Source organism: Annulohypoxylon maeteangense, assembly GCF_022496945.1.
Source record: "Annulohypoxylon maeteangense strain CBS 123835 unplaced genomic scaffold GGS22scaffold_3, whole genome shotgun sequence".
NCBI lineage: Eukaryota > Fungi > Ascomycota > Sordariomycetes > Xylariales > Hypoxylaceae > Annulohypoxylon > Annulohypoxylon maeteangense.
The window spans coordinates 465,320-477,263 of NW_025953250.1; the positions used below are offsets into that span (position 1 = coordinate 465,320).

The following is an 11,944-nucleotide window of genomic DNA, read 5'->3' on the forward strand; positions in this document are numbered from 1 at the left end:
AATGTCGCGTTAAACCGGCCAGGATATTCAAATACTTTACTCAAGAAATGCCGAACCCTGAAATTCCAGAGTGGCATTCGATTTTTAGATAATATGCCCTGCACCCTTCTCGGGATCAACGCTGATCTGAGCTCTCAGCCACATGTCAGCCCGCGGAGAAGCGTAAGGTATCCGGAGTTATCGTATGGCGGCCGCGTACCCCCGTGGCACTTCACTGCAGGCTGCAGACTGAAAGGAATATAAGTATTTACATATTCCTGTCGCGCCATCTTCCGCTTCTAGATGATAAACTATCTGCTGGCTTGTCAAGGTCTTCGGTTTTTAGGCTTTCGTCGACCAGCTGGCAGCTGCCGATATCCAGGACTGCGATTTACGGGTTGCCAGGATGTTCAGCTCTGTGGGGGCGGTGCATCGTGATGATGGAAGCCTACGGTGGACCGAAGACGCTGTCCATCCCATATTATCTGCAGATCCTTTGCACACTAAAAAGTGTGCAGTTCTCGTCGGTCATGTTCGTTTAACATGCTGACATGGTAGCATGGCTATGAGTACGCGTATGGTCGGGGCAGACTGCCAGAGTATTCCAAAAGGAGGACCCTAAGGTGTAATGTGAGTGGGTGATGAATGATGCATGTCTCGTATAAGAAATATTTGAATCACATTTTGGAGGAAATTATTAAGTTTGGACCTACATATGTAGGAGACTAAACGAGATTTGGCTGTTTGGTTATTAGCAGAGGTCTATGATATGATTGGCTAGAAATGGATGGCTGTTTCTCAGCAGCATTAAGTAAGCCAAACAGAGCATATGCAGGTACGTAGGTACCTATGTACTAGATACATACAATTATCATACTACGTCACCTGATTGGCACGTGATCAAAATGCCCCGCGTCGGACGCGAGTGAGCAATTTGCCAAATTGGAGCAGTGACTCAATTGAAAAAATTACCCCGCGATCGCAATCACAAAATCTAAATTTGAGCCAAACGACGCGGGGTGATCAATTCAAAAGCTCATCAGTTTTATATAGACGTTTTCGAACTCCAAGCTCATCAAAACAAATTCTTTCCACAACAACTTTGACACGCACGACTTACACATTTTCGAATCACAGCCACCATGGCAGATGAAGCACCGACCGAACAGGTCGCAAACTTGCACCTGGATGAAGTTACTGGAGAGAAAGTGTCTAAGTCAGAATTGAAGAAGCGACAGAAGCAACGCGAACGCGATGCTAAGAAGCAAGAGAAGGCTGCTGCTGCACCCCCCAAGGCTGCGAAGAAGACGAACGCCGAAGCTGACGAGAAGGAATTGACTCCTAACGTAAGTCATCTCAATTATTTCATCCCATATTGTCTATCATATTATTTATCACATTGTTATTATCGGATGAAATAGACGCTGGCTAACACAACCTAGCAATACTTCGAGATTCGATCTCGCGCTATTACCAAGCTCATCGATAGCCATGATCCTTATCCCTACCCCCATAAGTTCAACCGTGACTACGACCTAAATAACCTAGCCAAGGAGTATGGTCACCTCAAGTCTGGCGAACATGACAAGACCAAGGTGCTGCAAGTCGCTGGCAGAATATACAACAAGCGCGCGTCGGGTAGCAAGCTTCTCTTTTACGACATTCGAGGTAACAATGGCTTCAAGGCCCAGATTATGTGTCAAGCCCAAGAAGTTCGCGATGGTGCACCTTCGTTCGAGAAGCAACATGACCACATTCGACGTGGTGACATCATCGGAGTCGTCGGCTACGCGGGACGAACTGCCCCTAAGACCAAGATTGAGAAGGGTGAGGAGGGAGAACTCTCCATCTTCGCGACTGAGGTCATCCTGCTGTCTCCTTGTCTTCACCAACTACCCGACGAATATTATGGTTTCAAGGACCAAGAGCAACGCCATCGCAAGCGATACCTTGACCTTATCATGAACCCTAAGACCGCCAACACCTACCGCACTCGCACTAAGATCATCAAGTACATCCGCCGTTACCTCGACGATGCTGGATTTGAAGAGGTTGAGACGCCCATTCTCAACATGATTGCTGGTGGCGCTACCGCCAAGCCATTCGAGTCTCACCTTAACGACTATAACATGGACGTATTCTTGCGCATTGCTCCCGAATTAGCCCTCAAGATGTTGATAGTCGGAGAGTACGACAAGGTGTACGAGATTGGTCGCCTATTCCGAAATGAAGGCGCGGATTTAACCCATAACCCAGAATTCACCACTTGCGAGTTCTACGAAGCCTATGCTGACTTCAATGACCTGATGCACCGGACTGAGGAGCTCGTTTCCGGTCTTGTCAAGCATCTTACTGGAAGTTACACAACCACGTTCACTACACAGCATGGTGAGACGTACACAGTGAACTGGGAGGCGCCATGGCGACGAGTGGAGATGATTCCTGCTCTCGAGGAAGCGACAGGAGAGAAGTTCCCTCCTGGTGACCAGCTTCACACCGATGAGACGAGAGAGTGGCTCAAGGGAGTCATGAAGAAGGTTAATGTTGTCTGCCCCGAGCCCCAGACGACTGCACGAATGCTCGACCGATTGACAGGTGAATTCATTGAGGAGACTGCTGTCAATCCTACCTTCATCACTGAACACCCCAAGATCATGTCACCCCTAGCCAAGGACCACCGTAACAAGCCTGGTCTAACTGAGCGATTCGAGGCCTTCGTCTGCAAGAAGGAGATTGCGAACGCTTACACCGAGTTAAACCAACCGTTCGAGCAGCGACTCCGCTTCGAGGAGCAGGCGAACCAGAAGGCCCAGGGTGATGACGAGGCTCAGATGATTGACGAGACGTTCCTCAACGCCCTCGAGTACGGTCTACCCCCCACCGCCGGCTGGGGTCTAGGTATCGACCGACTGGTCATGTTCTTGACCAACAACTACAGCATTAAGGAAGTGCTGCTATTCCCCTTCATGAACCCGGAACAGAAGAAGGATAAGGTCCCCGCCGACGGGGCAGAGGAGCCGCAAGTACATTTGGAGGGAATTCGTGAGTACTCCTAATTATATTATCTCTTTTGGTTGTTGAGCTAGTATGCTGACGATGTTTCTTTTAGCCCACAAATAGATACGGACACCTTTAGCCTTTGTTAGGACGGAATCCTGTTTTGGTTGGAGGGATATTTATTGCATATGGTCTACGGCGTTGGTACAGTAGTCCCCGAGATCCCGGTCGACGGCATGGCATGGTATATCATGTCATGTTGTTATGTCATGTTGTTATGTCATGCTCTGCTACTATTAGTATAGCACCATACACAGGACGGGATAAAAACAAGAATTCATGAGAAGTGATAAGTTTCTACATAAAATTACATAACCTAGTATATGTCCAGTGAACGTCATAATCATCATGCCAACCCGATACCCTGCTTTTTGCTTTTTCCTTTCTACTTTTTTCTTTCTTTCTATCGTCTACATTTGAGAAACGCTACCGCGTCTTCGCTGCTGTCGCGATCCTCTTCTGCAGAATCGCAATCGTTGACTTCGGCACCCGTAGTCTATGTCCAAGGACCAAAACCCCCGTCAACAGTGCTAAGCTTCCCGCTTGATGCGCCGCCGCAAGCGAGATGGGAACCATGTATATCAACGTGCTGATGCCCAGCGCAACCTGCAGCGACACTAGGTGCACCACGCCCAACATCCCCTTCCTCGCATTCGGCGTCAGCGCCGCGGATACCCGTCCCGTGCGCGAGTACGCGAACAGCGCGAGGACCGCGCAGAATGTGGTGGTGGCTAGGATGCGGTGGTCTAGCTGTACTAAGCTCGGGTTTTCGAGCATATTGCGCCACCACAGATCCGACCCGTCTTCCTTGCGACAGTAGAATTTCGACCAGAGCTCCGTAGCGGGCGGCGCGAGGCCTCGTCCCATCATGGGGAATTCGTTATATATCAGCCCGGCATCAAGACCGGCGACTAAAGCGCCTGAAAGCACGGTCACGGAGACGAGGGCCGAGAGGAGAGAGACGTAGCGGCGGAACGGTGTTAGAGCGGGGTTCTTAAGCGCGGTGATGAGAGTCTGCGCGGAGGCGGGGGAGGAGAGAAGACGTGAGGTTCGGAGGATGCGCAGCCCGACGAGGAGCATCCAGGAGTAACACACGAACGCCGTGGCTAAATGCGTCGCGAGCCGGTACTGCGAGACGCGCGGGTGCGAGCCGGGTGCGAATAAATCGTCTTTGAGTCCGGATTTCACCATCCACCACCCGATAAACCCCTGGAACCCGATCAGCGCGGATATTCCCACGAGATGTCCCGCCACGCGCGCGGTGACCCGTCGTCGGGCGATTAGGTATATGCTAGGGAGTACGAAGGACAGCCCGATGAAGCGCCCCCAGAGCCGGTGCGTCCACTCCATGAAGTAGATCTTCTTGAACTCTTCGAGGTCCATGTGTGAGTTTAGCAGGTGGAATTCGGGCGATGCGCGGTACTTCTCGAATTCGGATTCCCAGTCGGCTTGGGTGAGCGGTGGGAGGGAGCCGGTTACGGGTTTCCATTCGGTTATGCTGAGGCTGGGAGGGTGTTAGATTGGGGCCGAGGGGAGGGTAGAAAAGAGGGTGGGAGTAGGAAGGCGGAGGAGGTAGGAGGGAGAGTTACCCTGACTCGGTCAACCGTGTGAGACCCCCGAACACCACGATGCCGAAGACGCTGGCTGCGCTGCCGATTAACCAGTACCCCGCGCTCCTGGAGCTCGTTTCGGGAAATGCCTTCTTCCCAGCCTTAGAACCTGCATTCACCGCCGCTGTCGCCACCGTGTCGGGAGGAACGGCGGAAGATGTAAAGTACCGGGCGAAACGGGCTTGCGAGTCGGTGCTGGCGTGCCGCGCTTGCAAAGACCGGAGGACCCGCGACGGAGCTGTCCGCGGCTGCTGACGAAGGCATTGGCGCCAGACGAGTTGACCAGAAGCCAGTTTCGCCGCCGCCCTTCGCAGCCCGTGAATTAAAAGAGACATTTGGGGCTTGGTGAGGAGAGAATTCCCTCTGAGAAAAAGAATTGATGCCCAGACGAAGCTGCGAATGGGAAGGTTTTCGTTTCTAATCATACGATAAGATACCGGAGTACCTACATAGCTTAAGCCCGACGACGGCGCCACAATGACGATTACTCCGAGCGTGGGATGTTACGTAATCAAGAAAAAGGGCAGGATCGACTTTTATGGCGTCGCTCAATCGGTTTCTGAAAATTCATACACTTTCTTCACAAATTCAACTTCTAAGGAGGAAACGGGTATTTCATTTCTTGCGTCAAAAAAGTTCGCGATCAATTATCGTATCTAATGGTGAAGTATAATCGGATCGCTCATGGGTTTATTAACACAATGAAATTCGGACGTCGCACATATTATTCGTTTACGCTTGTCGGTAGACCAACTTTTGAATAACCTCAATCAACCAATCCGCCAACCAGCCAACCAACCTCTTTTTTTCGGTAGTTATCCGTAGCTTCGATTTTCATTCCTGCGAGCGAACGCAGCCTCGTAGCTCGCCTCTATACCTACTACCCCTTTTACCGTCTATAACCCTTAGACCATACTCTCATGTCGAAGTTCAAATTGTAACGAGTCGGATCATCGGATGATGAAGGATCGTCATCTCGATCTATCTTCCTCTCGAAGTATATCTTCGCCTTGTTTCTTTCGGAAGAGCAGGATGTCCTTCAGGGTTCGGCCCTGCTTCTTCTCTTCATATAGGGGTTTATGCTCCTGGTGGATATCATGGTCATCGTCATAATCGACATGGACGAATGCTCGTTCGACATCGCCCAAGCCTAGGAAATCATTAGTAAGCACATTACCTAAGCCGATAGAACCATGGGAATCTCGCCCAAGTGAGGGATTTAATAATACCTTCGAGCTTCCTCTGGAGAGACTGGCTCACGTCGTGAGAGATCTTGAGGGGAATATCTTGGTCCATAACTATATCGACCTCGACGTAGTAGTTTTGCCCAGCATGATATGCTCGGCACTAAGGCATTTTGTCAGCGTTCCCCTGAAAAAAGGGTGGAAAAGTATGGTTCGACGTCGACTTACTGTATCCACCTTCCTGACTAGGGGATCGTGCGTCATGCTCATGTAGATGACTTTCGACACGAACTCCTTTGGAGCAGATTTCCCCACAAGTAGCCAGACCTGTTCGAATGCATTGGCGATCCACGAGAACAGGATCAGGAGTGCGATGCATATGGCTCCAATAGGATCCAGGTACCAAACAAATCGGTCTCCGACCACCGACATAACCAGTCCGAATATGTTGACGGCAATGTCATTTCGGTGGTCGATCTATTCAACCGTCAGTAGAAGCATCTCCATAACCATTAAGGGTAACTTACAAAAAAGACGTGAACCGACGGGTATTTGCGATACGCAAGGCAGTAAACCATGAGACTGGCCTTCGCAAAAACTACATCCTTGTTAACCCCGGTTTATTGGTTGCGGTCCAAGACATCTTACTAGCAATGCCCACGAAGACTATGGGGATAATATGGAGTTCCCTAGATTCGCTTGGTCCGTCGCCCAGAGTACGCGCAGACTCAACCTATAGGCCAAGAGTTAGAGCCATCAAACCCGAGAGGCTGAAACGCCGCGGGGAATGGACTCACGAGCAGTTGGATGGCGACAGTAGTCATTAATGCACAGAAGAGGATAATTCCGATGGTCTCAATCCTGGTGCGACCCTACGCGGCTATGAGCATGCAGTGAACCTGGGCGGTCATGGCACCAATGGATACCAATGGATACCAATGGGTACTTACAACCGGGTACTTGTAGATGCTGGCTCTAGCTGCCATACGTGAGGTTATCAGCATTACAAAAGACGAGACAAGGTCCATCTGTCTTTAAGGTCAACAAGCAGCACTTTATCAGCATTTCAAGACAAGAAGTTACGAACAAAAGCATCAGCAGCAGTGGCGAATAGCTATCAGAATGGTCAACTATGTTCATTAAAGAGGAATGTTCGCACCCAGGGTCAATTACCGATAGCGACCCAGTCGATATAGCAGCATAAAGCTGGATTACGAAGAGGCAGAAGTTTACCGAAAAGGAGGCATTGACCGCAAACTTGATCCTTGGAGCCACCCGGGCATCTTCCTCAATCTGCAGCTGTTCCTCGTCATCGGCACCTAGAAATTGATCGATAAGTTCATTCTGCCTAGAGTAGAACTTCTTCAGCGCTCTCTTGTTTCCATTCGGATGGTCAATCTTCATCTGGCGCTTTGAGACATTGTCGCGGCGATGGCGGCCGATGTTCATCGGGTCATTCGCATTAGCGCCGGATGCAGACGAGTTCACTCCAGGTGACTGAGCTGCGGCCGATTCCCCGATTGCTACCGAGGTTTGGCTACCATTGTTATCATCCTTGAGTGAAGCCGGTCCCTCGGGCGCAGCAGCAGTCGCGGATACTACGCTACCTGCAGCTGCTTGCGTGGTGGTATCTTCACCTGATGTTAGTCGGCCCGTAATTGTAACGCTTTTTGACTGCGCCTGATATAGGGTAAAAAACAATTCAAAACACTTGAAGGCGCCGGATATGAATGTTTCCATGAAGCCTCCATAACAAGATCGGACGAGCATAAAAGGAAGAAAAACGACTGACCTGACGGCTTCGAGTCGTCCTGGGAATTCTGATTCGCCATCTCGGGATTCATGCTTACGAAGGCGTTTAGGGTGCAATACAAAAAATGTTTCCGAATGAAAGTGGGAGAGGTCGATCTCTGCACGCACAAGATTCATATTATATCCAAACGTGGCTCGGAAGGCAAATGTGAGGGAGCCAACCCGCTGTCAAGGTAGCAGCGCGCCCCGTTACAACCCAATTACACTCGACCGGTTCAATGACGGAATTCCACGTCTTTTCCAGGTCAGCTTTCTATGCATTTGGGTCATCTGGAATGCTTATCCCGCCCTTGCCCGCCTACCTCGTCACTCAACTACATCACTATTTTTCTCAATCAGGGCAGAATGGTAACCCCCCGGTGCTAAAAAAGAGTATTAGACAGGGGTTCATATGCCGGTCCGGGTCATCTAGACCATCGAACCTATCTAAACCCTCACCAACTCCGCTTAGACCGCAATTTCCTAGCGGCCTCAAACGACAGTGATCTTGGCAAAGGATTTTTCACATCGGCACTAAGCTGATCTTACTCAAATGCGGTATGTTCAATTGGACTAAAATTTGTTTCGATTCAAGCGGAGTCTGCGAATGCCGTGACTATCAAGTCCTATCTGTCACAACAAGGCTGGCAATTAAGCTCACCTCCATCTCGACGACGCAACCGCATTGGTCAGAACTGGTCCAGATACCCCGGACTCTTTGTTTGCCAAGCCTTGCGTTGTTTTGGGCATCCTCTTCATCGTCCAACCTTTAGTATTCTCGCATCAGATACCCAAAGCCGCATTATCGTAGCCCACAAATATTGATACTGCCAAGAGCCTTTTCGTTTCCCCGTGCGGTTCGAAGATGCTTATTCCTTACGGGGCAACGACGACAATCACACAAATCCCCGACTAGCTGAATACTGAATTAAGGTATGACAGCTACGGGACCCTGCGTTTATTCGATCTACCACGTACATAATTCGAAGCCGTGTCGGAAGAGGCACCATTGCGTGATGCTTCAACGTTGACTATCCTGATTATCGTGAGTAATTACTATGTAAGTAGGAGTAGGTAGGTAAATTGACTAGGGGAGTTGGGAAGGTGGAACTTGTTTCAACCCTACGACCTTCAATGTTTGCAGTGTTTTTCCGGTTGCCGCCGAGCCTTCAACGTTGATTCTATGGTTTCTTAGTCCGGAAAGTGATACTACGGTCGAGTGTGTACAGTAACAAAATAAGAAAAATAGAGGAAAGTAGAACATACCCTGGGTACCTTGGCTCTGTCCGTGGCTATTCAGCCAAGCAGCCCAAGTTAGATGGATCTCGGTCGCTGCGGTGGACCCCCTTCAAGGTGAGCCTCACGCCAAGCTCGCACCAGCACGGGCATGATCTTCGAAGTCGCGATGCTAAGTTTGGTAGAGATGCCATGCCGCTCTCCGTTACCATCGAAAAATCGGCTATGAAACACCTTCGAAGGCATTGACTTGGTTGATCTGCGGTTAAGCAAAGAATGGCCTTGTCATGTCCACGACCAGGTTTCGGCTCGCAAGCGTCGAGTTGCCCTACCAGCCTACCTGCCCTTCCTGTCATACGTTGAACAAGTGCCAAACGTCAATTTGAGTCGAGAGGATCTATTTTAGATCATCGCTGCATACACACACCTGCACACTTCGGATCTCGAATCGAGTGCCATGGGTCTTCATCTCAAGAATAGCCGAGGATCGACGGGCAAGATTTGACGTGACAAGACAATATTAAAGCAAAGGTCTGCCAGATCTTCCAAGAGGTTCTGATTGATATCCTATTCTTATGCGCCGTGCCCATGATAGAGTGTTAGGGGTCCTATTTCTCTTTTGCATTCTCTTCCGTTTCTTTTCTTTTTAACCTTCCCTTCTCTTGGCGTGAGGATTGAAGCCTTTTCGTCTGTTATTCTATTCTACGCACAGGAGTCGCCGGACGGCTTCGTATTTGTTGCCCGTTCTCTATTGTATTAACTTCAACCTTCACTTTTACCAGTCGCCGGACTCCCGACTGCCATTCACTTCTCTCCCCCTTACTTTTTTTCACATTTAAAAAAGAAATAAACCAGAAGACATCATGTCGACAGAAGATATGGGAGACATGAAGCCCGTTTGTGGCAGTGGCAAGGAAGCCGGAGAGTACGATCTGCCTCTCCACACAATCGGTCTCTGTAAGTGACGAAAAATACTTGGGATTTCTTAGATCGAAGTCAGCTAACATTACATTCTCAGTTCTTGTCTTAGCGGCGTCGATTTTTGGAGCTGGGTTTCCCGTGGCCGCGAAGAAGATTAGCTGGCTTAAGGTCCCGCAGAATGTGTTCTTTGCTTGCAAGCACTTTGGAACAGGTGTCCTAATAGCAACTGCCTTCGTTCATGTAAGAAGTAGTCTATCACTCGTTTTGGGTTCATCCAATCTAACAACCATCAGCTTCTTCCCACAGCCTGGTTCAGTCTTTCAGACCCATGTCTACCAGACCTCTTCACCAAGGATTACCCCCCACTACCCGGTGTCATCATGATGTTTTCTCTCTTTTGTCTGTTCGTCGTTGAGATGTGGATGAACAACAAGATGGGTGGTCACTCTCATGGCGGTGCCACCGGCTTTGAGGCTCACGCGCCACCGCCGGCTGCCCCTCAGCGCCCCCAGCGATTCCCGGGTCGAAACAGCTTCGAAGCTGACGACATTTCTTACGAAAAGAAGATGGCTCAGCAGCAGTACGATCAGTCACAATACCCCGATCCCGCTGTCAGCGAGCTCGACCTCCCTCAATCCGAAATGCCTCCATGGTTCATCGTCTTCTATGAGCAATATGTTCGCCAGCGTCTCGAGCTTGTCAATATGATCAGGGCCAACGGCGGTGCTGTCAGTCCTAGCAGCATGCAGGTCGAAGCTCCCAAACAAGATACTGTCATTTCTGAGACGAGCATGTTTGACGAGGAGGGTCAACCCGTCGACCCCCTAGTCTACAAGAGAATGTCAATGAACATCACACTGCTAGAAGGTGGTATCCTATTCCACTCCGTTTTCGTCGGAATGACTGTCTCCATCACCATCGAAGGTTTCGTCGTCCTTCTAATTGCCATCCTGTTCCACCAAATGTTTGAAGGTCTTGGTCTTGGCTCTCGTATCGCAGCTGTACCATACCCTAAGGGCAGCATTCGACCTTGGCTATTAGTGTTTGCCTTCGGAACCACCGCTCCCATCGGACAGGCCATCGGCTTGATTGCACGCAACAGCTATGATCCCAACAGCGCCTTCGGTCTGATCATTGTCGGTATCTTCAACTCGATGTATGTTACAGATCTACAAACCGATCTAAATTAATATTTGCTAATGCCTCACAGCTCTTCTGGTCTTTTGATCTACGCTGCCTTGGTCGACCTTCTCGCTGAAGACTTCCTTTCCGAGGAATCACAACATGTTCTCACCATGAAGCAAAAGAAGATTGCTTTCTGCTACGTTCTTCTCGGAGGTAATTATTCACATATAAAATATATATTTGTCTCATATTTGGCTAATGGTATATCTAGCTGCTGGCATGTCCATCGTCGGCGCCTTCGCTTAAAAGGATTCCCAAGCAACGAACACCTACGAACCGCGAGTCGATTCAAAGACAAGGAGAACGAGAAAAACATAGACCGCGATACCCCGAGGAGCAGCATCGGATTGCTGCTTCGAAAAAAACAGCTACTTGAGACGAGTCGGGTAGTGAACGAAACATGGGCACGGATTAATGGATGTGTGGTGGGGACCAAGGGCGTCGGCTGTGCTATCATATTACGTGGAAGGGCTCCCTTGGCAAATGCAGCAAGTAGTTTTCCATGCGTGAGAAAGTGTAATTTTACAACACCACAGTCCTTACCGAAATCACCGGTATTAAAGCTTCAGCCTGGTCCCCCCTTTTCCGTTATCGTCAGTTTGAGAGCCCAATATCTATCTCCGCGGAGATAGGTAGGGACGCGATTTCTTCCACACATCACATTAAAGAGCGATATATCTCCTTATACCCCCGTATCAAAAACGAAAAGCCGAGTCGAGATAGGGGGAGGTTCTGCCGAAACGGAACGCTGCGAGAAGAAGCCTCTGGCAGAGACGAACGATCACAAAAGATACGGCCTTGGAGATGGGATTGATCGACTGGTTGGAGGATTAATGAGTTATTACGTTTTACTGGGAGGGAGCTGGAAGGGAAGGGAAAGGAAGATTTAGTTTTCTAGAACGATACTGTATCACTAGAGTGAATCTGAAGGCATATCTACTACTACTGCGCATACACAAATTCTGAATAGGGAGGGAACTA

At 49.5% G+C, this 11,944-nt stretch overlaps 4 protein-coding genes across 4 annotated transcripts; 2 read left to right on the forward strand and 2 right to left on the reverse strand.

Annotated features, from left to right (window-relative positions):
• The first annotated feature begins 975 nt into the window (after positions 1-975).
• GGS22DRAFT_154387 (lysyl-tRNA synthetase) lies at positions 976-3,327 on the forward strand. The gene is made up of 3 exons (XM_047960029.1): positions 976-1,325; positions 1,422-3,021; positions 3,089-3,327. Exons 1-3 carry the CDS (start codon positions 1,122-1,124, stop codon positions 3,097-3,099), a joined length of 1,815 nt encoding a protein of 604 aa, XP_047821652.1. The 5' UTR covers positions 976-1,121; the 3' UTR covers positions 3,100-3,327.
• GGS22DRAFT_154388 (COX15-CtaA-domain-containing protein) lies at positions 3,328-5,041 on the reverse strand. Its single transcript, XM_047960030.1, has 2 exons — positions 4,626-5,041; positions 3,328-4,540 (listed from the first exon to the last, which is right to left on the reverse strand). Exons 1-2 carry the CDS (start codon positions 4,979-4,981, stop codon positions 3,463-3,465), a joined length of 1,434 nt encoding a protein of 477 aa, XP_047821653.1. The 5' UTR covers positions 4,982-5,041; the 3' UTR covers positions 3,328-3,462.
• A 193-nt stretch (positions 5,042-5,234) lies between these two features.
• Positions 5,235-7,720, reverse strand: GGS22DRAFT_154393 (cation efflux family-domain-containing protein). Its single transcript, XM_047960031.1, has 10 exons — positions 7,623-7,720; positions 7,004-7,461; positions 6,918-6,944; positions 6,781-6,858; positions 6,628-6,702; positions 6,479-6,563; positions 6,358-6,428; positions 6,059-6,307; positions 5,876-5,993; positions 5,235-5,796 (listed from the first exon to the last, which is right to left on the reverse strand). The coding sequence occupies exons 1-10, from the start codon at positions 7,672-7,674 to the stop codon at positions 5,618-5,620; spliced, it is 1,392 nt and encodes a 463-aa protein (XP_047821654.1). The 5' UTR covers positions 7,675-7,720; the 3' UTR covers positions 5,235-5,617.
• Positions 7,721-9,720: 2,000 nt separating this feature from the next.
• On the forward strand, positions 9,721-11,209 carry GGS22DRAFT_185202 (Zinc/iron permease; the record flags this gene model as incomplete). The annotated part of the gene is made up of 5 exons (XM_047964285.1): positions 9,721-9,814; positions 9,876-10,018; positions 10,072-10,934; positions 10,989-11,116; positions 11,175-11,209. 5 exons carry the CDS (start codon positions 9,721-9,723, stop codon positions 11,207-11,209), a joined length of 1,263 nt encoding a protein of 420 aa, XP_047821655.1.
• Between the last annotated feature and the right edge of the window lie 735 nt (positions 11,210-11,944).

Bases quoted from the DNA above. Each gene is read 5' to 3' on its own strand.
- GGS22DRAFT_154387 (XM_047960029.1), top strand. From the start codon at position 1,122: ATGGCAGATGAAGCACCGACCGAACAGGTCGCAAACTTGCACCTGGAT. The intron at 1,326-1,421 runs GTAAGTCATCTC...AACACAACCTAG, and splicing joins AGAAGGAATTGACTCCTAAC to CAATACTTCGAGATTCGATC.
- GGS22DRAFT_154388 (XM_047960030.1), bottom strand. From the start codon at position 4,981: ATGTCTCTTTTAATTCACGGGCTGCGAAGGGCGGCGGCGAAACTGGCT. The intron at 4,541-4,625 runs GTAACTCTCCCT...ACACCCTCCCAG, and splicing joins ACACGGTTGACCGAGTCAGG to CCTCAGCATAACCGAATGGA.
- GGS22DRAFT_154393 (XM_047960031.1), bottom strand. From the start codon at position 7,674: ATGAATCCCGAGATGGCGAATCAGAATTCCCAGGACGACTCGAAGCCG. The intron at 6,703-6,780 runs GTAAGTACCCAT...ATAGCCGCGTAG, and splicing joins GCATCTACAAGTACCCGGTT to GGTCGCACCAGGATTGAGAC. The intron at 5,994-6,058 runs GTAAGTCGACGT...AAAATGCCTTAG, and splicing joins TAGTCAGGAAGGTGGATACA to TGCCGAGCATATCATGCTGG.